General features: G+C 36.7%; 1 protein-coding gene across 1 annotated transcript in view; it reads right to left on the bottom strand.

Annotated features, from left to right (window-relative positions):
- Positions 1-26,949, bottom strand: part of SPATA1 (spermatogenesis associated 1) — a 57,820-nt gene that overhangs the window by 19,445 nt on the left and 11,426 nt on the right. Inside the window, 6 exon segments of the mRNA XM_062191633.1 lie at positions 2,649-2,703; positions 3,452-3,554; positions 12,229-12,457; positions 12,553-12,606; positions 22,528-22,645; positions 26,413-26,519. Of these exon segments, the coding sequence (XP_062047617.1) occupies positions 2,649-2,703; positions 3,452-3,554; positions 12,229-12,457; positions 12,553-12,606; positions 22,528-22,645; positions 26,413-26,519 (666 nt within the window).

Raw genomic sequence — 26,949 nt, 5'->3', positions numbered from 1 at the left:
AGATAGTGGTCTTCCATCCACTGGTTCACTCTGCAAATGGTCGCAATGGCTGGGGCTGGGCTGTACATATTTGTGGAGTGCCGTGTGGTATTTCCATATATGTAAGAATGTGTGATGATCAAACCAGGGTAATTAGCATATGCATCATCTCAAACACTGAGATGTTAAGAACATTAAAAACCTTTTCTTCTAACTATTTGGAAATATATAATAGATTATTGCTAATGATAGTCACTCTACTATGCCATGCAACATTAGAATGTATTCCTCCTTTCTGTTTGGTGGTATCCAATTACCAACTGAATTTTACAGATGAAGAAGCTGAGTAGCCTGCCCAGGTCATACATACAGCTGGAAGGTACTAGAACTGGAATTTGATCCTAATGGTCTAGATTGACTCCACTGCCCTCTTCACTACCTTCCCATTCACTGGTAACCATTATTTCTATGAGATCAACCCATTTACTTTCCACATGTGACTGAGAAAATGTAGAATTTGTTGTCTGTGGCTGGCATATTTCATTTCACATGACATCCTCCAGTCTCATCCATATTGTGACATGTGACAGGATTCCTGTGTGTGTGTGTGTGTGTGTGTGTGGCTAAACAGTATTCTATTGAGCACTTACACCACAGTTTCTTTATCCATTCATCCACTGATGGATACTTTAGTTGAGTCTATATCTTGGCTACTATGAGAAGTGGTGCAGTGAACACAGTGGGTGCCGATGTCTCTTCTATAGACTGACTGCCTTGCCTTTGGCCATGTACCCAGTAATTGAGGTCCTGGATCAGTAGTTCTGTTTTTTTATGCTTTAAAGAACCTCCACACTGTTTTTCATAATGCTATACTAATTTACATTCCCATCAACACTGTTGGGGTTTTCTTTCTTTCTTTTCTTTTCTTCTTTCTTTCTTAAAAAAAACATTTTATATAGAAACTGTCAACATTTTTGAAAATTGAAACAAACAACATAATGAACTCTTATGAGTCCATAACCCAGTTTCAACAATTATTACCACATGGCTAATTCTGTTTCATGTATGCCCAAGCTTCCTTCCACTAGTCAGCTGGGTTTTTTTCTTTTTTGTTTTTTTTTTTTTTGGTTGGCGTTTAATGGATATTTTTATTTTTGTTTTTGCTTTTGATTTAAAAACTTTTTTTATTTTTAATTAGTTTTTAATACATGCATACAATTCTAAGAAGATAACTATTTCCTTCCTCCCTCTCTCCCCCCTCTCCCTTTCTTTTTTTACTTTGAGATAACATATTTTAAATTTAAATTACAGTAAAATGCTTAATGCCTCACCAAATAATAAGTTTAACAAGTAAAAAGCAAAAAAACCTTAGTTTAGTGGGAATACAGACAATGGTTATAAACAATACTTGAATGCAAATATGACTATTTTACCCATATAGAGTTAATTTTAAAATAATCACAGATCATTAAAACTATAGTAGGATAATGTTCTGAACCATTGGTTTGATAAAGGTATAAAACAAGTTTTACAAAACCATATTTGCAGCAATACTGATACACTCAAGCATTTCTTTCTTTTTTTTTTTTTTTTAATTTTAGCTTCCACATTTAAGGGAGAACATGCAGTGTTTGTGTCTGGTTTATTTCACTCAACATAATGTCCTCCAGTTGATCCATTTTGATGCAAATGGTAGAATTTCATTCTTTTTTATATCTGAATAATGTTCCATTGTGTATATATCCCTCATTTTCTCTATCCATGCATCTGATGATGAACACATTGGTTGATTCCAAATTTTGGCTATTATCAACAGTGCTACTATAAACATGGTGGTGCTGGTATCTCTTTGATACATTCCATTCAAATCTTTGCAGCACATACCTAGCAGTGGGATTGCTGCATCAACAAATCAAATACAAGTCTATTTCTAATGTTTTAAGAAATCTTCACATTTTTTTTTCAGTGGCTGCACTAATTTACATTCCCACCAACAGTGTATAAGTGTTCCCCTTTCTCCACATCTTCACCAGCATTTGTTAGTGTCTTTCGCATTTTAGCCATTCTGTCAGGGGTGAGGTAGTATCTCATTGTAGTTTTGATTTGCATTTCCCTGATGGCTACTGATGTTGAGCATTTTTTCATATATTTGTTGGCCATCTGTATTTCTTCTTTTGAGAACTACTGAGGTCCTCTGCCCAATTTTAATTGGATTGTTTTTCTGTTGTTGAATTTTTACGTTGCTGATATTTGAAGCATTAACATCTTGAAACTACTGCTATTCAAATCAGTTAACTTAGTGAAGATCACACAGCTAACCACTAGCATACCTCTTCTTAATGTGCTAATCTGCCCTAAAGAGCTGAGCCAATCAAATACAAGTATCAATGTATTAAAGTACAAGTCAGCTGTTAAAAGTGCCATTTAAATGAAGATTAGTGCACCTTAATACTAGTAATAAAATTTGAGAGGAGAATCAAAAAGTGTTAGTGTGTAATATATTCCCCTTCATATTTGGGCATATTGTCTACTGTCACAAAAGCAGAGATAACTACTGGACTACCATTGGCAATAATGATTTTAGAATGTATTACAAGGGAACTTAGGTATTTTAGTTTTATTTCAACTTCTATATATTATTTCTCAATGTCACATTTAAAAAAACTTACCTGATTGTCCTGTCTTCTGATAGCTGCATCATCTTCATTTTTCCAAATAAACTGACTTAAAGAGAGTGACAGATATGAAACTCATATTAAAACATAATTCCATGAATTTAGCTTTTCATAATTTAACTATTTTATTTGGTGGTCTATTAGGCACAAATACAAAATTATTCTTTTTAAGTAAGCCTGATGACATTATCATATTTTCTTTCAAAATCATTAATGATTAGCAGAAATTACATTTTAACACAACTAACAAAATCATATTTCATTATAGTACTACCAAATTCAAATCACAGTCCAATTTCTATGGAAGGAAAAAAATAACCAGAAATTTTAGAAAGTATTTTGCTTATAGATCTTTTGTGAATGATAACTGTCTATTAAAATTCATCTTAACTTCAAAAGACTCTACAAAATTCTCAGTACTATAATTTTGAATGAAATGATACCAGTGTAAAATTTAAGCATATTGATTAGTTTACCTATAACCAAGAATCCAAGAGAGGATAAATTTGTTCTAACAAAGACAAATAAACAGAAACATTTCTCTGTGATCAGGTTGCCTCTGATAACAAAAAGATTACAATAGAAATACATATAAGAAATGATTACTCATTATATTCAAGAGGAATGTTCATCTGTAACAGTAAAGATAGAATCAAACAAATTTTAGCTTAAAAAATCACTAATCTCACTCATATATTTGTTCTGATTAGAACTCCTCATAATAGTACTCTAGATACCGCACTCTTTTTCTTACAGTTTAGAGTATAACATGTGGAATCAGCATCTATACTAATTACCTTTTTTTATTGCTACAATAATCATTATCTGAATCTTCCAATGATTCTGGCAACTCAGAATTTCCAATTTGATTTTTTGCAGTCTGGCTTTCTTTTCGAACGGCTTTTTCCCCAGGTGATGTTGATATTCATCCATGGCAGATAAAGTTCAGAATATTAAGAAAATACTAAAATAAAATTTTGTTTTTATATGTATACATTAAAATCTTGTCCTATATATGTTTCAGAATCTCCATGAACTTTACAGATGCAAAACAATAATTTCCAAAGCGAATTTCATGAAACATTAGCTCTTGTGAAAAGAATATTCTTTGGTCAATTCAGGTTGAGAGGCATTTAATCAAGCAACACTAAATAGGAACATAACACCCTAAACACCCATCCACACACATACTCTTATTGCAGGATTTCTCCATCTCAATGTACAAAATGAGTCTGAAAGGAGATAAGATGGATTTTTCTTAACTTTAGTTCTCTTCAGAAACTTTTTATCAAAAGCCTCTTTTGAAATAGTGCTCTGAGGAACCTCTGGAAAATACTGAGCATAAACTGTCATTTATTATTGTGAAATAACATTTTCATTTATAAAATTTCTTTCACTTTAACAGAATGTCTTCATCTGTCTTAAAAATATTAACATTATTGTTGTACATTATCTGTTAATGTAGGGTTTTTTCCCCATGGAGAAAAAAACTTAGAAACAAATGAGTCAAACTAATATTTGAAAAGTCATTTCACAAGCACTGCCACAATAATTGTAAGATGAAGCGCTTATTGGCTTAATTTTAGTTTGGCTGCTACCATTTATTTCCCAACTGGCATCAATTTTCTGAGAGATCTATTCAATGCAAAATGAAAAATATATAGAAATAACAGCCATTTAAAAGCTAATAGCAAAATACTACTTCTCCTACCCACCCCCAAAAAGAATTACCACTGCAAAACTCAATAGATTCTGAGTTAATTTTGATAGGTATATAGAATATGTATCTATTATTCCTAGGAACAGCTTAGAACAGGATGAACTGCTCCCTGCAACACCTGTGCAATATAACAAAATAAAAGCAAACCTATTTACTTTAGAAAAAAGTAATACAATGGTGTGAGAACTGTAATTTTTATAGATACATAATCTATTAGATAGGTAGGTTCACAGAAAAGGGAGTGATAACTGTGAAATTAAGTTTTGAACTGCAAGCTGTTTTCATAGCAAAGATGACAGAGGAATGTAAGCAAAGAGACAGGCATGTATAATGCACATGGTACTAATAATGTATGCAGCATTTGTATTAACAGTGAAAATTTTGGTATGTACAGTGTTGTAAATCAAGAGCTGAAGGCCTGGCATTGACATAGCAGGTACAACTTTAGGTAAGTCATTTCTCTAATTTCAGCCTTCTTATCTCTGAAATGGCATCAAGTAAGTAAAACACCCAACACAATGCCCAATCCTTAGAAGTCTCTTGATGTCATGCTCTGATTTCTGTCCCACTAGCACTCTCCTAGTTCAGCTTTTTACTACCTAAAGATACCCTTTCAGTCCTGTCACCTAAGATTTTTTTTTTTGTTGTTTTTTCTACAACTAAAATCCAATCATGCCACTCCTATTAAAGGCTTCAAAATGGCTTACCAATGACTACTAAATTCCTTAGCTTTATAAATAAGGCTCTTGCAATTTAAATCTCTACCTACCTTTCCAGAAATGCCAGTTCATGATACTTCTCACTCCTCTCGCTACCTACATACTCTAATAATAGTGCATTAATAATAGGTAAAAATTACCAAACCAACTACCACATTAAGTCAATCCTGGAGACTCCATTCATAACATGACCTACATGAAGAAAGCCTTTTGGAGGTAGGCAATGAATAATCTTCATGGTCATACATTGCAACTCTGGCTTGGAAGTCAGAGGAGGAGGATTTTTTATGCCATGTTAAGAAGCTCAGGCTTCAAGTAGTAATCACAGTCTTTCAAAGCTTTTTAAGCAGGGTGGTAATTTAATTTGTAAGAAAGATGATGACGAGAGGCAAGTGTTTGGTACAGTATTGAGACACCACTTGGGATGCCTGCATCCCACATTGGAATGCCTGGGTTTGAGACCACACTCTGCTTCTCATGTCATCTTCTGGCTAGTGTACATCCTGGAAGGCACCGTGTGATGGCTCAAGTACTTGGGTACCTGCCACCCACATGGGAAACCCTGATGGAATTCTGGGTTTCTGGTCTAGCCCTGGCTGTTGTGGGCATTTGGGAGAGTGAACTAGTGGGTAGAAGATATCTCTTTTTCTCTGCCTTTCAAATAAATAAAAATACAATTTAAAAAGAATGATGATGATAGCTCTGTAAAGGAGAGGTTGTAAAGGAGATTGAAAACAAGAAGACTTGACAAGATGGTTTTTAGGCTTTTTTACCTTAAGAATCTATTCATTCTACAATAATTTCAAAGATTAATGTCTGGGGGCTGGCATTGTAGCATAGTGGGTAAAGCCACTGCCAGCGGTGCCAGCATCCCATATGGGTGCTGGTTCAAGTCCTGGACGCTCCACTTCCCCAGTTCCCTGCTAAAGGCCTAGGAAAGCTGCAGAAGATGGTCCAAGTGTTTGGACCCCTGCCACCCATGTGGGAGACTAGATGAAGTTCAGGCTTTGGCCTGGCCCAGCCCCGGCTGTTGTGGCCATCTTGGGGGTGAACCAGTGGATGGAAGATCTCTCTCTCTGTCTCCCTCTGTAACTCTGACTTTCAAATAAATAATAAATCCTTAAAAAAATAAATCTTAAAGGAATAATAAAACAAAAAAAAAAGTCAAGAAGGTCTACTGGTTGGAGGTAATGATGGAGTCAAACACTACATGTGTTAAAGTTCATGGTGGATATTTAGCACAATGATTAAGACAGTGCCTGGGATGCCAGCATTCCCTATCAGACTGCCTAGGTCCAATTCTTGACATCCCTCTCCATTCCAGCTTTCTGCTAATGTGTACCCTAGGAGGCAGCAGGTGGGGTTCAAGTACTTGGATTTCTGCCATCCACGTGGGCAACCCAGACTGATTTCCAGGGTCCCAGCTTTGGCCTGTTGTGGGCATTTAGAGAATGAACCAGCAGATGGAAGATTTCTCTCTCTTTCAAATAAAATTAGAATAAAAATTTTAACATGTTAAAGTTGAGGTGTGTCATAAATGAAGAGATATGTTGCACAGGCCTGTGGGAAAGAACAGCAGATAATTAATGGATGGGATATTCATTTAAATTGGTAAAAATGGAGAAAGCATTGCAGGTTGATTACCCCTTATCTAAAATTCTGGGACTACAAGTGTTTCAGATTTGGCAGTTTTTTGGATTTGGGGATGTTTGCATGGATTAGGGATGCTCAAATTGTAGTTTTGTCCTTCTTTAATGTATTTACAAGACATAAACCTTGCATATCTCACCAGTCATAATTTTCCAAAGAGGAAGATGACTCAAATATGATAGGAAAATGAATACTGTAAAGTTAGGATTGAATAGGCAGAATAAATAGGAAGAAATATGAAGGAATGATCTGTTAAAATAGACTAATGAAATATTTGCAAATAAATTCATTTTTCTTGTGGCACAACAGGTTAAGCTGCTGCTTACAATGCTGGCTTCCAGTATCAGAGTGCCAAGTCAAGTCCTGGCTACTCTGCTTCCTATACAGCTTCCTTCTAATGAGCCTGGGAAGGCAGCCAGAGATGATCCAAGTATGTAGGGCCAAAACACCCCTGTGAGAGACAGGAATGCAGTTCCTGGTTCTTGGCTTTGACTTGGTTCAGACCCAGCTGTTGTGGCCACTTAGGGAGTGAACCATTGGGATGAGACTCTCTCTCTTTCTCTGTTGCTCTTTCAAATAAATCAATCTTAAAAAAAGAAAGCTAAAGCACCTTTATTAATACTAGACTAAGTAAACTTCAAAGTGAAGACTATTATCAGAGGTAAGAGAAATATTACATAACATAGGGATAAAGTTATCAGGATACAATAATTATAAATATGTGTGCACCAAAAACAGAGCTTCAAAATTTGTAAAGCAAACATAGATATTTGCAGATATCACACTCCTCTCTCAGTAATTGATAGAGCATGTTGACAAAATCAAGTATTGTCTCACCAAAAGAATCATAGAGTAAAAAGGGAAAGAAGTCACAAATTGAAACCTAGAACGAATTACAAATAGACACACAAAAAAAATCTTCTAAAATACCAATTCATTATATAAACATTTAAAAATATTGATTCATCATATTTTAAAATACTGGTTCATTTTAACAGCAGTGAACTTTTATATATGATAAATGTAATGAATCAGCATTTTAAAAGAACAGAAAATTTAATACTTGAATGACTATTTCATGAAGGCAAATCCATTAAATATACAAAAAAGTGCTCAACAAAAGCAAAACTTTAGAAAACGAATGAAATATTTGGAATTAAAAATTCAATGAAAAGATTTAACAGATTAAACACAACACAAGAGGCAATAAGATACCTTTGGAAGAAAATGTGGAGAAACTATCCAGAATGTTTAGCAGAGAAATAGGAGATTTTCTGATATAATAGCAAGTTTTGGTTCAGTAGGAACTTTGCATTAGACATTGCAGTTGGTAAACTACTTTGGAAACACATAGACACATGGACATTGTTTAGTAAAGTCAAACATGTGAACACAATAACAGTTCTCTTGCACACATACATTTAGGACTCAGGTATAAAAATGTGTATTATAGAATATGTGTAACAGCTTCAAACTGCAAACAAACCAAATGTCAGTATTAGACTAGGTAAATGGATTACCATGGCATGGTATAAAATGCAATTAAAGTAGTACTACATGTGACAACACTGATGAATGCAATACATCTTATATCTATCTACCTATCCATCTATCTATAAATATATGACATTTAAAACAAAACAAAGCCATATTTTTAAGTGATATAAAGGAGGGATGTAAAAGTATAAAGAAAAACAAGAAAACAATTTTCACAGAAAGTAACAAATTAGTTATCCTTATTGGGGAAGGAGAAGAATGTGACCAGGGAAAAAAATGAGGTTAGAAAGTCTTCTAGTGAAATGAACACTATGAGAAACAGTGACTTGACCAGCCCTTGTCCTGACTGTTGATGAACAACTTAATACTTTATCTATCCCTTTTAGTATTTTTTTGTCCTACTTAATACTATTGGTTGAACTCTGTAATTAACACACAATTATTCTTAGGTGTTTAAATTTAACTGAAAAGTGATCCCTGTTAAATATAAGAGTGGGAATAAGAGAGGGAGGAGATGTACAATTTGGGACATGCTCAAGCTGACTTGCCTCAGAAGGTAGAGTTAGAAACTCTATGCCAGGGGATTCCAATTCAATCCCATCAAGGTGGTATGTACCAATGCCATCTCACTAGTCCCAAGTGATCAATTTCAGTTCACAATGGATCATAATTATAGGTCTAAGAGTCAAAGAGATCACATAAACAAGACTAGTGTCTGCTAATACTAACTGATAGAATTAAGAAGGAAAGAACGATCCAACATGGGAAGCGGCATACACAGCAGACTCCTAGAATGGCAGATGTTCTAAACAGCACTCTGGCCTCAGAATCAGTCCTTAAGGCATTAGGATCTGGCTGAAGAGCCCATGAGAGTATTTTAGGCATGGAAAGCCAAGATACTCTGGCAAAAAAAAAAAAAAAAAAAAAAAAAAAAAAAAAACCACGAAAAAAACACACCAACCTAAATGAAAGATCTCTGTGAGTGAGATCCCAGTGGAAGGAATGGGCGAACGGGCAATCAAAGAAGGAGGTACCTTTCTCTGAAGGGAGGAGAGAACTTCCACTTTGACTATGACCTTGTCTAAATAAGATCGGAATCAGCGAACTCAAAAGGCTTCCATAGCCTTGGCAACTCATGATAAGAGCCTAGGGTGATTACTGATGCCATAAACAAGAGTGTCAATCTGTTAAGTCAACAAACAACAGGAGTCACTGTGCACTTACTCCTCATGTAGGATCTCAGTCCTTAATGTGTTGTACAATGTGAATTAATGCTATAACTAGTACTCAAACAGTATTTTACACTTTGTGTTTCTATGTGGGTGCAAACTGTTGAAACCTTTACTTAATATGTACTAAATTGATCTTCTGTATATAAAGAGATTTGAAAATGAATCTTGAAGTGAATGGAAAGAGAGAGGGAGTGGGAGCGGGGAGGGTTGTGGGTGGGAGGGAAGTTATGGGGGGGGGAAGCCATTGTAATCCATAAGCTGTAGTTTGGAAATTTATATTTATTAAATAAAAGTTAAAAAAAAAATCTGGGAAAAAAAGAGAAAGTCTTCCAAGAAGAATAGGTAACAAAACTATACTACCTTTTAAGCTGCAATTAAACTTCTAAAAAATAGGGCAAATTAATGAAGCTGCATCTTAGCACTATTCATAATAGCAAAATGACATAAAGGAATTCTATAATGATGAAACCTGTATTTATTGATATGAAGTATCTGTGATGTAGTTTTTTAAAAGGGTAATTTCTCTCTCTCTTTTTAAAGATCTATTTATCTATTTGAAAGGCAGAGTTATGGGAAAAAAAAAAAACAGAGGCAGAGAGAAACATCTTCCATCCTCTGATTCACCCCCAAATGTTCACAAAAGCCAGAGCTGGGGGAGGCCAAAATCAGGAGCCTGAAACTCCATCTGGGCCTGATACTTATGCCATCTTCTGCTGCTTTCCCAGGCACATTAGCAGGAGGTAGTACAGAAGTGTAGCAGGCACAACTCGAACCAGCACTCATATAGGATGCTGGCATCACAGGTGACAGCTTAATCCACTGTGCCACATGTTGGCCCCAAAATAAAAGAATTTTTTTTAAAAAAAGATTTATTTATTTTTATTTTAAATCAGAGATGCAAAGAGAGAGGGAAGGACCGAGAAAGAGAGATCTTCTATCCACTGGTTCACTTCCCAGATGGCTGCAATGGCCAGAGCTGGGCCAGGCCAGGAGCTTCTTCTGGGTCTCCCATATGTTGGCAGGGGTCCAAACACCTGGTACATCTTCTGCTGCTTTACCCATGCCATTAGCAAGGAGCTGGATCAGAAGTGTAGCATCTGGGACACAAACCAGTGCCCATATGAGATGCCAGCATCACAGGTGGCAGCTTAGCTGCTATGCTACAATGCTGGCCACAAAATAAAAGCCCTTTTAAAAGAGTTTGTGTGAGCTCTTATTTTTGAATAACTGAAAAACACATATTACATATAAGAACTGAAAAAGAATAACCCGAAGGATATATATCAAAATACTAATAGAAGCTGTTTCTGGGTGGTGGAATTATTGTTAATCTTTATTTTTTTCCTTATATTCATTGAGTTTAAAGTAGAACTATAATTTATACTTACTAATGAGAGTATAGTAGTTTCCCATTTAAAGAGGGTTTTTTTTTTTGTTTTTTGTTTTTTGTTTTTTTTTTTTTTTTTTGAGTAAGAACCAAGAAATTAGTTTTATTTTAAAACTACATTTTCATGGAACTCACAGAGTTTAAAACTCTGCCAAAGTTGTGTGTGTTTTTTGTTTGCTTGTTTTTTCTTTAGACAGAGTTTTCATGCAAACAGTATAGTTCAGGGATTTGGCCAATAGCCCAGCATGTGAAATATGACACTACTCGCTACTTTATTTAGGGCAACTACTCATTTCATTAGCCACTTGACCTAATACTTTTCAGGTATATTGAGATTCCACTCTGCAATTTTGTTTCCCAGGTGTTTTTTCTCCCATCCCCATTTACCCTTCATGTGACTATCATGACTGGAAAACAGAATAATGTCAAGACAAAGAAGGTGAAGATTTGCTGAGCATCTCAGTGGTGTTAAGTAAAAAGTAGTGAATATTAATGTGCCTACGATTAAAGACAGTGCTAAGTTTGGAAAATCATTGGGAATAGCCTAGATGTAGAATGTGAGAAACATATCTAGTTATGAACTAGCATATTTGACAGCTATAACAGACACTGTCATTAGTTTTGAGTGGGTTCATTTCATTTATAGATGTTTAAAGTGTTATGAAAATCTTTAAAAAGTATATGGAAAATGCCTAACTTAAAAAAATTTTGCAGGGAGTTCAAATTTTTTGGCACCAAAACAAATTTATCTTTTAAGCGTATCTTTCTATTAACTTTTTGAAGTATAATTACATATCTGTTTTTCCTCAGTTTATTTCCTTATGTAATGATTTAAAAGTTCAACTGATTTTTACTGGTTCTTAGAGAGTCACATCTTTTTATATATTTATCAATTTAATTTTGATATAATTTTAATTACCTATTTTTAAGAATAAAACTAATACTAAATTGATAAGCTGATTTATAATCAGATAAAAATTTAATACACACATCTCCCAACACTAAAGTTGTTTTTCCTTGGTTTAACTCCATTTTCTTCTATATAATTCCCTGGCCTCTGAATAATACCAGAGTTTTATGTGGTAAACACTTCCTTTCTCTTCTTCTGTACCCTTAATTTTAACTGAAACTTTTTTATTATAAAATAAGTAAAGGTGATAAAGTGCTATAACTATTTTGATTTTGTTTCTATTTTAAGTATTTAAATTGTTTTTTTATATTACCTGGAAAAGTTTATTTTTAAAAACCTCTAAATGGAACTGTAGCTTTTCTTTTCTCCTGCCTATACTCTGGGTTTGCCCAGAACTTCCTCACAGACTTCACGGTAAAATGTGTTATAATAATCTTTCCTTATACTAGTAAAATTCACCTTCTTGCTGATTCTTGTTAAGAAGTTCTTTCAGAATGTTTTCTAATAAACTGGGGTCTCTTCCAGATTCTTCTTCTGACAAAGTTACACTAACTGGTCTGTGAACTGTTCCATCAACCTCAGCAACATCATTATAACTCTGCTGCCCATCTAAAGTAACTGTTGACGCTGAATATACATTTCCTAAATGGTCCATTACAGGAAGCAAATATAATTCTGGTTGAAGAGCCTAAAACACACAGGAAATTTTAAAAATTAGTTTTAAAATAAAAAAATAGTTTGCATTTAAAACTTAGCATAAGTTTACAATGTCAGATTACATACATATGGAGGAGCAAAAGATTTGAGTTTCAGTTCTGATTCTTGTTTTTCCTTTACCTAGAAATAAATAAGTGAGAAAAAAATTAAAACTTTGGTAACATTTTCCCAATTTTTACCTCCACTTTTTTGCAGTAGGCACATTTTTGTGCCATATAAATCAAATTTAAAAGCTTAGAACTATGGCTAGATTCACTGCATCAACATAATAGAAATTCTATGTCTTCTACTAGTAATCATTACAGATAACACTTGCATGGATCCACTATGTGCCCGGCACTATTTTAAGTATTTCACATGTATCAGCTAAGTCTTATAACTTCATGCCATCAGTACTAATATCAACTACAGTTTACAAACAAGGAGAATGAGGCAAAGACAACTACTTACCTCAGATTATTTACCCAGAGAGTTTTCACACTGAGATTCCAAGACAGGTGATCTGACTCTAGGGTTCAACCTTGTAAACTTTATTTCCTACCCATTAATCTCATGAAGTTCATTTGTTATTTATTTATTTATTCTTTAACTTTTATTTAATGAATATAAATTTCCAAAGTACAGCTTATGGATTACAATGGCTTCCCCCCCATAACTTCCCTCCCACCCGCAACCCTCCCCTTTCCCGCTCCCTCTCCCCTTCCATTTTGGGGGGTGAACCAATGGAAGGAAGACCTTTCTCTCTGTCTCTCTCTCTCTCACTGTCTAACTCTGCCTGTCCAAAAAAAAAAAAAAAAATTGGGCTGGGACAGGCTGAAGCCAGGAGCCAGGGGCTTCATCCAGGTCTCGCACATGAGTGCAGGGCAAAAGGACTTGGGCTGTGTTCCACTGCTTTCCCAGGCACATTAGCAGGGATCTGGATCAGAGGTGGAGCAGCTAGGACTCAAACTGGCACCAAGATGGGATGCCAGCACTGCAGATGCACATGGCGGCTTAACTTGCTGCACAATAGCACTAGCCCTGCTCATTCTATTTTTGCTGCTCAGAAAATTTTTCCCATGAACAGCTATATACCAACAAATTAGAAGATCTAGAAGAGATGGATAAATTTCAGAGAACATATAACCTACCAAAATTAAACCCTGAGGGCAGAGAAAACCTGAATAGCCAGTAACAAGCAATGAAACTAAATTAGTAATCAAAAGTCTCTCAACAATGGGAAGCCCATGACCAGCTGAATTTTACCAAACTTTTAAATAAGAGCTCACATCAACGCTTCTCAAATTATTCCAAAATACTAAAAGCGTGGGCACTCTTCCAAACTGTGTGAGGCCAGCACTATCCTGATATCAAAACAAGACAAGGGCTCAACAACAAAAAACTAGACTAACGTCCCTGATGAAATTTGCATCTATGCAATAAAATAAATGCAATAAAATGCTAGTAAATTGAATCCTATAGCACATTCAAAAGATTATATATTACCAACAAGTGGGATTTATACCATGGATGCCTTGCACTCCAACAAATGCAAATCAATATGTAAAATATCATTATATAAAAATATGTATAAATATCATCATATAAAAATATCAACAAAATGAAGGATAAAAGTCAGATGATATATCAATAGGTATAGAAAAACATCAATAAAAGTCAATATCCCTTCGTGGTAAAAACCCTCAAGAAATTAGGTACAGAAGGAATGTATCCCAATACAATAAGGGCTATTGATGACAAATTCATAGCTTATGTCATAGAGAATGAGAAAAAAACTGAAGTCATTTTCTTTAACATCAGTTAACAAGACAAGGATGTCCATTTTCACTCAATGTAGTATTGGAAATCTCAGCCTTAGAAATTAGACAAGAGGAAGAAATATGAGGGCATCCAAATCAGAAAGGTGTAGGCTGAATTATCCCTGTTTGCAGCTGACATGATTTTATATACAGAAAGATCAAAAGACTCCACCAAAAAACTGTTAGAACCGATAAACTAATTCAATAAGGGTGCAGGATATAAAAGCAGCATACGAAATCAGTAGTTTTTAAAATCATCAATAAGGAAATTGCTAAAAAAAAGAAATCAAGAGGACAATTCCATTCACAATACCAACAACAAAAATCTAAGACTATATTTAACCAAGGAAGTGAATGATCTATCTCTACAATGAAAATTACAAGACACTGATGAAAGAAAGTATAGAGAACACATGAAAAATGAGTGGATTGGAAGAATTAATATTCTTAAAATGTCAATACTCCCCAAAGCAATTTACAAATTTATGCAATTCCTATCAAAGTGGCACCCATCATAGAAACAGAAAAATCATAAAATTCATATGGAACCACAAAAGACTTTGCATAGCCAAAGTAATCCTTAGCAAAAAGAACAAAGCTAGGGTGCAATGCAATAACTGACTTCAAAATATACTACAAAACTACAGTAACAAAAACAGCATAGTATCAGCATAAAGCAGATACATACACCAATGGAAAGAAATACCCAGAAATAAAAAAAAAATAAATAATAAGTAAACATTTAAATCCACACATTTAGAATTAATTTATTTTTGACAACATCAGAAAGTACATACATTGGAGAAAGGAAAGTTTCCCAATAAATGGTGCTGGGAAAACTGGATATCCATAAGCAGAAGATTAAAACTAGATCCCTCTCTCACCATATGAAAAAATCAACTCAAAATGCATTAAAGACCAAAACTTTGATTCCAAGGTACTTGATATTCTGGTAGCTATTCTGAATGAGATTGCTCTTAGAAGTTCTTTCTCAGCTATGGCATTATCTGTGTATTCAATGGCTCTTGAGTTTTGTGTATTGATTTTATATCCTGCTGTTTTACCAAACTCTTTTATAGAGTTCTAATAGTCTTTTAGTGGAGTCTTTTGCATGCTCTATATATAGATTCATGTCATCTGAAAATAGGGATAATTTTACTTCCTCCTTCCCAATTTCTATCCTTTGATTTCTTTTTCTTGCCTAATGGCTCTGGCTAAAATTTCCAGGACTATATTGAAAGGCAATGGTGAGAGTGGGCATCCTTGTCTGGTTCCAGATCTCAGTGGGAATGCTTCCAACTTTTCCCCCATTCAATAAGATGCTGGTCATGGGTTTGTTATATATTGCCTTGATTGTGTTGAGGAATGTTCCTTCAATACCCAATTTGCTTAGAGTTTTCATAATGAGAGGGTATGGTATTTTATCAGATGCTCGATCTGCATCTATTGATTTAATCATATGGTTTTTGTGGTTCAGTTTGTTGATGTGCTAAATCACATTGGTTGATTTGCAAATATGAACCATCCTTACATACCAGGGATCAATCCCACTTGGTCTGGGTACATGATCTTTCTGATGTGTTGTTGAATTCGATTGGCTAGAATTTTGTTGAGTATTTTTGCATCCAAGTTCATCAGGGAAATTGGTCTGTAGTTCTCTTTCTCAGTTGCATCTTTTTCAGGTTTAGGGATTAAGGTGATGCTGGCTTCATAGAAAGAATTTGGGAGGAGACCCTCCCTTTCAATTGTTTTGAATAACTTGAGAAAAATTAGTTAGTTCTTCTTTAAATGTCTGGTAGAATTCAACAGCAAAGCCATCAGGTCTTGGGCTTTTATTTGTTGGGAGGGTCTTTATTACTGATTCAATCTCAGTCTTGGTTATGGGTCTGTTTAGGTTTCTGTGTCTTCATGCCTCAATTTAGGTAGGTTGTATGTGTCCAGAAATCTATCTATTTCTTCTAGGTTTCCCAGTTTGTTGGCATACATATCTTTGTAATAATTTCTGCTGACTCTTTTTATTTATGTGGTGTCTGTTGTTACATTTTCTCTTTAACCTAATTATATTAGTTTGGGTCTTCTCTCTCCTCTTTTTGGTTAGGTCAACTTCTAGGGAAAAACCTTAAAATAGTTTATTTTCAGTAGTATTTATAGATGTTTTTCTCTATGTAAAACTATAAAAAGAATTGCATATGGATCCTGTCCTTAAAGGCTATTCAGTGTAATGCTGAAGATAAAATCTAAAAAATGACTGTTTTAAATACCATATTTTGCATATTTAAAAAAGCAAAACCAGATTACTTCCAGCAGAGGAAGTGGGAAGGCAAAGAACTTTGAGGAAGGAAACAATCAATTTGAATGTTGATAGATCAATATTTGGCGGCTGGCATGTGGAAAAACTGATTAAGTCACTACTTGCAATGCTGGCATCCTATATTAGAGTGCCAATTCCAGTACTGGCTGCTCTGCTTCAGTCAGCTCCCTGCTAATGCACCTGTGAAGGCATTGTATGATGGCTCAAGTACTTGGGCCCTTGCCACTGGCTTGGAAGACCAGGATGGATTTCTTGCCTTCTGGCTTCAGCATGTCCCTACCCCAGTTGTTGTGGCCATTCGGAAAGTGAAGCAGTAAACGGAATGTTTTTCTTTCTCGGTCTCTTTCACTATGCCTTTCAACTGAATAAATAAATCTTTAAAAGACAAAGATAAATATTGTATTTTTTGCAAAGATGAAGGATGAGAAAAACTATTTTTGGGGGGTTGGTGGGGAGTTAAATTTTATTTTAATGTTAATAGTACATGTTTATGTGGTACAGAGTGGCATCTGAACACATGTACACAATGTGTAATGCTTAGCCCAGAGCAATAAAAACATCCATTACCCCAGGAATACATCATTTCCCCATATTGGGAACATTCAAACCCCACCCCACAGCCTCCACCATCAACAACTTTGAAATATTCAACTAATTCCCTCCAACCATAGCTGTCTTCCTGTGCATAATGTCCTCCACTTCCATCCATGTTGCTGCAAATTACAGAATTCCACTCTTTTTATGGCTGAATATAATTGCATTGTGTGTATATATGTGTGTGTGTGTGTATATATATATATATATATATATATATATATATCTTTATTTATCCATCAGTGTACACATAAATGGATCCATATCTTGGCCATTGTGAATAGTGCTTCAGTAAACATGAGAGTGCTGGTCCCTTCAACATATGGATTTCATTTTCTCTGAACTTATACCAAGTAATGCTGGAGTATATAGTAGTTCTATTTCTAGTTTTCTGAGGAAATCCATTCAAAATGGGTTAAAGACCTAAATCCGTGACCTGATACCATCAAATTATTAGATAGCATTAGGGAAACCTTGCAAGACATTGGCATAGACAAAGAGTTCTTGGAAAAGACTCAAGAGGTACAGGCAATAAAAGCCAAAATTAACAAATGGGATTACATCAAACTTAGAAGCTTCTGTAATGCAAAAAGAAATAGTCAGGAAAATGAAGAGGTAACCAACAGACTGAGAGAAATTATTTGCAAACTATTCACTGATAAAGGATTAATAACTAGAATATATAAAGAGATCACAAAACTCAATGAAACAAACAACCCAGTGAAGAAATGGGCAAATGACTTACAGAGACATTTTTAAAAAGTGGAAATCCAAATGGCCAACAGACGCATGAAAAAAATGCTCAGAATCACTAGCCATCAGGAAAATGCAAATCAAAACCATAATGAGGTTCACCTCACTCCAGTTAGAATGGCTTTCATACAGAAATCAACAAACTAATGCTGGCGAAGATGTGGGGAAAAAGGTACCCTAATCCACTGTCGGTGAGAATGTAAATTGGTAAAGCCACTATAAAAGACAGTATGGAGAGGCCAGCGCCGTGGCTCAATAGGCTAATCCTCCGCCTTGCGGCACCGGCACACCGGGTTCTAGTCCCGGTCGGGGCGCCGGATTCTGTTCCGGTTGCCCCTCTTCCAGGTCAGCTCTCTGCTGTGGCCAGGGAGTGCAGTAGAGGATGGCCCAAGTCCTTGGGCCCTGCACCCCATGGGAGACCAGGAGAAGCACCTGGCTCCTGCCATCGGATCAGCGTGGTGCGCCGGCCATAGCGCGCCAGCTGCGGCGGCCATTGGAGGGTGAACCAACGGCAAAGGAAGACCTTTCTCTCTGTCTCTCTCTCTCACTGTCCACTCTGCCTGTCAAAAAAAAAAAAAAAAAAGAGACAGTATGGAGATATCAAAGAAATCTGAATATAGATCTACCATATGACCCAGTCATCCCACTCCTGGGAATTTACCCAAGGGAAATGAAATCAGCATATGAAACAGCCATCTGCATCCCCATGTTTATTGCACCTCAATTCACAATAGCTAAGACATGGAATCAACCCAAATGCCCATCAACTGAAGACTGGATAAAGAAATTATGGGATATGAACACTATGGAATACTACACAGCAATAAAAAATGAAATCCAGGCACTTACAACAAAATGGATTAATCTGGAAAACATTCTTAGTGAAATAAGCCACTCCCAAAGGGACAAATATCATACGTTCTCCCTGACCTGTGATAACTAATAGAACACCTAAAAGGCAATCTGCAGAAGTGAAATTGACACTTAGAGAAACAATGACTTGAACAGCCTTTGTCTTGACTGTTGAGGAACAGTTTTTTTATACTAATTGTTGAACTCTTAACATAAAGCTAAACATATACGTATAAAGCCAATTGAAAATAGATCTTAGTAAAAAATAAGAATGGGAATAAGAGGGAGGAGGAAGAGGGGTGGGAGTATGGATGGGTGGGTGGGCATGATAGGAAGAATTACCATGTTCTTAAAGTTGTAATTATGAAGTGTTTGAAGTTTATAACTGTAAAGCTGTATAGTTCTGCATACATTCTTATGGACTTACTTATAAGGGTACAGTTTAAAAACTTACCATGGGGCCCCACATCCCCTTAGGCTGGGTGGTAAAAATATCATCTTAAGTGTTAAAGTGATCATATGGATAGGATTTCATGTCTGGTAATAATAATAGATAGAATTAAAAAGGAGTGAATGCTCCAACATGGGAAGAAGTCCATACAGCAGACTCATAGAAAGAATCACTTTAAGTAGCACTCTGACCTCAGAATCAGCCCTTAAAGCATTCTGGTCTGGTTTAAAAGCCCATGAGATCATTTCAAGTATGGAAAGCCAAGATGTTTTGCAAAAAATGTCCTACATGAAGGACCTCAGTGGGTGAGACCCTCGTGGAAAGAAGTGATCATCAAAGAAGGAGGAACTTTTCTCTGAAGGGAGGAGAGAATTTCCACTTTGCTTATGGCCTTTTCTAAATACTGATGGAGTCTGTGGATTCAAAAGGCTTCCAAAGCTTAGGCAACTCACGTCAAGAGCCTAGGTGAACACTGATGTCACAAGTAACAGTGTTGTTAAATTAACAAGAGTCACTGTGCTCTAACTTCCCATGCAGGACCTCTGTCCTCTAAGAGTTGCATTGTAATTATGTCTAAGTGCTTGCAAAACGTGTATCATTCTTTGGTGCTTCTTTAAAGTTAATTAAGTTTCTTAGAAAAAAAAAAGAACTCGGCCGGCACTGTGGCTCACTTGGCTAATCCTCCGCCTGCAGCGCCGGCACCCCAGATTCTAGTCCTGGTTGGGGCGCCAGGTACTAGTCCTGGTTGCTCCTCTTCCAGTCCAGCTCTCTGCTGTGACCTGGGAGGGCAGCGGAGGATGGCCCATGTGCTTGGGTCCCTGCACCCATATGGGAGACCGGGAGGAAACACCTGGCTCCTGGCTTTGGATCAGCGCAGCGCCGGCCGTAGCAGCCATTAGGGTAGTGAACCAATGGAAGGAAGACCTTTCTCTCTGTCTCTCATTTCACTGTCTATAACTCTATCTGTCTAATAAAAATTTTTTTTAAAATGTTAAAAAAAGAAAAAAAAAGAAGTAAAATTAACTTCAAGATGCAATGACTTTGAACAGCTCTGTCTCGACTGTTGAGGAACATTTTTTTTGTTACTGTTGTTTTCATGCGAATTGTTGAACTTTTAGTATAGAGTTGGTCTTCTGTGTATAAAGGTAATCAAAAATGGATCTTAGTGGAGAATGGGACTGGGGATGGGGGAGGAGGGCAGGAATGGTAGAAGAATCACTATATTCCTTAAGTTGTACTTATGAAATGCATGAAGTTTGTATTCCTTAAATAAAAGGTTTCTTTGGAAAAACCAACCAAAAAAAAAAAAAAAAGAAGAAAAAGAAGTTGACCTTAATTACCTTCAAGGTCCCTGTAAACCCGGGATTCTGTGATTGGTATTTAAATTAAAAAAAAATTGCTTGAGAGGTAGAATTACAGACCAATAGAGGGAAAGACAGAGAGAAAAGTTCTTCCATCTACTGGTTCACTGTCCAATTGGTCACAATGGCTGGAACTGGGCTGATCTGAAGCCAGGAGCCAGGAGCTTCACCAGGGTCTCCTAGGTGGGTGCAGGGGCCCAAGCACTCGGGCCATCTTCCACCACTTTTCCAGGCCATAGCAGAGAGCTCGATCAGAAGGGGAGCAGCCAGGACAGGAACTGGTGCCCATATGGAATGCCAGTGTCACAGGCGGAAGCTTAGCCTACTATGTCACAGCACCTCCCCGTGATTGGTATTTTATGTTAATATATCATGGGAAAGAACAGAAAGTATGAAAATTGTATCTATTCCACCCAGTGTGAGGAAAATTAATTTAACAATGAGAAAATGAATTCTTTGGCTTACAAAATAGAGCCTTAATGACAAAGCTTTTTCAAGGTCAATTGCTATTAAAGAATTCTACATAGCAAATATGGTAGTACTTTGGGGAAAATGCCTATTTTTTCCTTTTCATTTATTTTTTATTTATTCAATAAACATTTAAATACTTCTGTTGCAAAGCACTGATTATAAATACAATGGCGAATAAAATAAAATGCTTGTCCAAAAGGAACTATAACCTAATCATAGTTATATGTTAGTAAATAATCACAGAAATAAACACATAGCAATGATATAATCTACTAACTAGAGTGGAATAAGAATAGATTGCAATTTAAAAAGCTTAAATACAGAAAATATTTATTAAAGAAATAAACCTTACATAGATAAGAGAAACCGGGGCTGGCACTATGGCATAATGGGTAGAGTTGCCATCTGCAGTGCTGGCATCCCATATGGGTGCTAGTTTGAGTCCTCAATGCTCCACTTCCAATCCAGCTCAGTGCTAATGATCCTTGGAAAGCAGCAGAAGACAGCCCAAGTCTTGGGCCCCTGCATCCATGTAGGAAATCCAGATTAAGCTCTGGCTCCTCACTTCAGCCTAGTCCAGCCATGAGCATTGTGGCCATTTGGGAAATGAACCAGCGAATGGAAGATCTCTCTGTCTCTGTCTCTCTCTAATAAATAAAACAAATCTTTTTTAAAAAAAGGATATGAGAAACCAGAAACTTTAGGTTCTGATGGCATGCTGGATTGGAACTTTCAGTCAAAAAACTATCTCCTTAGAATATCCTATTGCTAAATCACAGAAACTACCAATAGAAGTGATCAACAGATACTAATTGACACAAAAATTATGTTGGAACCACATCATTTTTATACCAAATGAAGCTATTTATAGTTCAAGCAATGAGAATCCTTTTTTCTCCAGGAGACAGTCATTTAAATTTAAAAATATCTATTACTTACATGATCACTTTTATAATTTATTTATTTATTTGAGAGGGGGAGACAGAAAGCGTTCCCAGGATTCATGAAGCTAGGAAGTTACTATAGGTTTCCCATAGGGGTAGCAGGAACTCAATTACTTGAGCCATCACTGCTGCTTCCAGGGTCTGCCTTCGTAGAAAGCTGGAATCAAGAGTGGAGCCAGGACTGTATCTAGACACTCTGATATGGGATGCAGGTATCCCAACAGGTAGGCCAAACATCTGCTCCTCATCATATTTTAAATTTGTTTGCCTTCCCTTCTCAAGGAAATTGACACAAAAACCTCCTTCCCTCAGAATTTTAATGCCTGATGACATGCCATTCAGATCCATCTTTCTCGATACTTGCTGATATTTCCATTTAATTATGAGTAAGATGACATATCCTACAGTATGTTAAGGGGCTGAGTTGTTAAGCATTTAAGATTTAAATATAATTTGATAAAGTAAGCTTTTCTTTAATCAGAAAGAAAAACATAAGAAAACTCACCACAGCTAAATTATTTCCAATGCATTTCAGAAATAAAAATTTTTCTGCAACAGCATCTTCACCAAGGAACTCACCAAGACGTTCCCTCAGGGCTTGTAAAGTAAGGTGAGGAGATACTCTGAAATATGAAATTGCCTTACATGTAAAACTTAATAGATTTTTGGATATCCTAACATTTCAGTAACATTTGTCAGCTATCTCAAACATGAATACTGATAAAATTTATCAGACATAGCTTACTGTGTTTGCATATTGCTTTGTAATTTGTAGGTCTTCAGTTAAATATTTTTTAAGATAGATGATTAAGTTTGTCTTTTAAAATTATACAAATGGTGGCCAGCATTGTGAAGTAGCAGGTTAGGCCTCTGCCTGAGATACCAGCAGCCCACATGGGCACTGGCTTGAGCCCCAGTTGCTCTTCTTCCTATCCAGTTTCCTATAAATGCATCCGAGAGAGCAGCGGAAGATGGCCCAGATGCTTGGGCCTCTGCACCCACGTGGAAGATCCAGATGAAGCTACTGGCTCCTGGCTTTGGCCTGGCCCAGTCTGGGCCATTGCAGCCATTTGGGGAGTGAACCACATCTCTCCATCTTTCAAAAAATATACAAAAAAATAAAAAAATATACAAATGAAATTTATAAAAGTTATCCTTGTACTGAAATGGAAAATAATTTTGTATACTTTGTTAATCTTCCTCCAAATGTTATTGTCAAAAGAAAACTTTGCTATGGAATACATGTCCTTTTATATAGAGATATACTAAATAATAATTTAGCCACATATATTTATATTTGTTTTGAATGTTTGACAGGAGTAGCTACTACTTAAAAATTTCCATAATGACTCCTGGTGTTCAACTGTGGTTAGTGGGCAATACCTGAGTCAAGATGCTGTAGTATATTCTGGCTCTTTATAGACTGTCCAGAGCACTGTCCAGACCACAAGTATGCTTCAGACACATATTTTGAAAATAAAGTTCCAGAGAAACAAAACGCTGTTTCAGGAGAGTAATGGAATTCCAATTCATCTGAATGGTAGGAAAGCCAATGGCCTCCTGTACAGAGCTTCCATGGTTCTGACAGTTGTGAACATCACATGCCATTCATCAGCTGGCTATGTCTTCATTTTCCAAGAAGGATTTACTTCAGTCATCCTGGTAATCACTTGGTTCAATTTCATTCAGCTCTCTATGGACCAATAATCTGATAAATGAGCTCTTCTTCAGGGATCAATATTTATTGATTTGTACTAACTGCCATCAATAAAGCTGCTATTACCATGAAAAAATTGTCTCCCATGATCAAATTTTGTCAGCTTCTGCTTGTTTGTTCATAAGGGATACTTCATTCCTCAATGTCTAAAATTTAACACTATCACTAATGCTATTGTTCTATGTTCTTGTTTTTCTAGTGACCTAATGGGAATGTTAGAGAACTGATTGAAAACTTAATATGTGCTATTTTTCAAGGCATGGAATATTAGAGACTTAATTTATTTAACTAATAAATATTTATTGAATATCTACTATATATCAGATATTTTTTCTTTGTAAAAAACTTAGTTATTTGAACATCAGAGTTACAGACACACACACACACACACACACATGTACACAATCTTGATGTGCACAATGGCCAGGGCTGGGCCTGGCTGAGGCCAGGAGACAGGAGATTCATCTGGGTCTCCCACGTGGGTGGCGGGGCACAAACACTTGAGCCATCTTCTGCTGCTTTTCTCAGGCCATTAGCAGGGAGCTGGATCAGAAATGGAGCAGCCAGGACACCAATGGGTGTCCATGTGGGATGCCAGCAGCCTTTTGCACTATGCCACACTGTTGGTCCCCAGACATTGTTTCAAGGGATGGACACGTGGCAATCAACAAACAGACAAAAGTCTCTGCCCTCAAAAACTTATAATCTAGTAGTTGGACAGAAAATTAATAGCAAAAAAATATAATTCATAAGACAATGCTAAGTACCATACAGAAAAATAAAACAGAAGAGAAAAAGGGACAATAGTTGTTATTTATTTTTATTTGAAAAGCAGAGCAATAGAGTGAGTTAGAGAGATCTTCCATCCCTGGGTTCACACCTCAAATGCCAGAAAGAGCCAGGGGCAGGCCAGGCTGAAGCCAGAAACCAGGAATTTCATCTAGGTCTCCCAGGTGGGTGGCTGGGACTCAAGTACTTGAGCCATCATCTGCAGTCTCCTAAGTTACACATTAGCAAGAAGCTGGATTAGAAGTAGAGGTGGGACTCCATCACAGACACAGAAATGGCATGTGGGCATTCCAGTGGCAGCTTAACCTGCTGTGCCATAACACCCACCCCTATAATACAGTGAATGGAAAATATCTACACAAAAACATAATATCTGAGTAAAGACATGGAGGAGATAATAGACCATACCATAAGGGCATAAAATGCTTTCTAGATAATAGGAACAGCAAGTACAAGGGTCCTGAGTTAGGGCCATGTCTGAAGTGGTCCAGAACAAAAAGAAGGTTGTTGTCCAAGAAAGCAATGTGGAAGATTAGGAAGAGAGGGGCACTCAAGAAAGGTAACAACTGGGGCTGGTGCTGTGGCGTAGTGGGCTAAGCCTCTGCCTGTGGCACTGGCATGCCATACGGGCACCAATTCTAGACCCAGCTGCTCCACTTCCAATCCAGCCCTCTGCTGTGGCCTGAGAAAGCAGTAGAAGATGGCCCAAGTCCTTGGGCCCTGCACCAATGTAGGAGACCTGGAGGAAGCCCCAGGATCCTGGCTTCGGATCAGTGCAGCTCCGGCCGTTGTAGCCAACTGGGGAGTGAACCAGCGGATAGAAGACCCCTTTCTCTCTGCCTCTCTCTTTTAAAATATTTATTTATTTGAAAGTCAGAGTTATACAGAGAGAGGCAGAGAGAGAGAGAGAGGTCTTCATTCCCATATGGGATGTCAATGCTGCAGGCAGCAGCTTTATCTGCCACAGTGCCGGCCCCATAAATATATCTTTTAAAAAAAAGACTATTCTATGGAAAAAAAAAAAAAGAAAGGTAACAACTGACAGTCAAATCATGTAATTTTGTGTGTGCTTTCTGTGAATATGAAAATACACACATACATCCATATAACTACATAGTACACACATAAATGTATATCTATGTTGCTTATATTTTCAAACAATTAAAAGAAAAAGGCATTGTGAGTATGATGCTTTATTATTCACAGCCCTTCTACAGGATTTTAATTTCAGATAATTTCTCTCCTAATTCTCTATATGCAAAACCATAGTAATACACAGTTTTTTTTCTTTTTTTTATATATATATATATTTTATTTTTGACAGGCAGAGTGGACAGTGAGAGAGAGATAGAGAGAAAGGTCTTCCTTTTTGCCGTTGGTTCACCCTCCAATGGCCGCCGTGGTAGGTGTGCTGCTGCCGGTGCACCGTGCTGATCCGATGGCAGGAGCCAGGTGCTTCTCCTGGTCTCCCATGCGGGTGCAGGGCCCAAGCACTTGGGCCATCCTCCACTGCACTCCCTGGCCACACAGAGAGCTGGCCTGGAAGAGGGGCACCCGGGACAGGATCGGTGCCCCGACCAGGACTAGAACCCGGTGTGCCGGCACCTCAAGGTGGAGGATTAGCCTATTGAGCCGCGGCGCCAGCAATACACAGTTTTTATATTGTTTTCTATGTGTCAGTCTTATGGCCAAGTGACATCTGTGCTTAAAGAACTTTTTAACTTAACTGTTCATAGCATTATTTATTGAAAGCATTAAGTTTTGGAAATGATCTATTCTATGAACAAGATATTTTTAATTTGTAATTTTTTTAATTTCCAGAAAACATTTTTTTTCTGACAATGAAAGAGTATTTTTCACAGTTACATGACTTAAAATACTTGCCTTATAAATCCAGCTGAAATGAATTTGTTAACAACTTGTATTGAAATGGTATTTAACTTATAGTTCCATGATCCTTCAGGGACATAAAAAACATGAAGTTCCACCAGCTGAATAAATTGAGAAGAACATCAGTTAAAATTTAAAGCATTAAAAAATCAATTGAGGTACTACAGAACTTTAAGTTTAAAAATCACAATGGAAATATACATGGAATATGTGCATCCATCAAGACAAAGAAAAAAGAAAATGAACTCAGATTTGTTCTTGACTACTTCACATTTGGAGCACATTTTCCTTAGGAACATGTCATAGCTGTGGCTCCTAGATTACCCCCAACATTTGTGACATATGGTGTTCTTTCTGTGGTGTGCAAAAAGAATGCTAGAGTGCAAAGACCAGTTTTCTTATTACTAATTTTTACCTCTACCCCTTCCCCACCTACTCAGTTCCATTGGGGTGACTTGTGCGATCCTTACCCTTTGCATATGTCTCCCTACTAGGGCTGTGATGACTGCTAGCTCTCAGCACCTGCAAAAG

The sequence above is a fragment of the Lepus europaeus genome, chromosome 5 (genome assembly GCF_033115175.1).
Source record: "Lepus europaeus isolate LE1 chromosome 5, mLepTim1.pri, whole genome shotgun sequence".
Taxonomy (NCBI): domain Eukaryota; kingdom Metazoa; phylum Chordata; class Mammalia; order Lagomorpha; family Leporidae; genus Lepus; species Lepus europaeus.
Note: the sequence above shows the minus strand (reverse complement) of the source record. Positions and strands in the feature narration are given on the sequence as shown.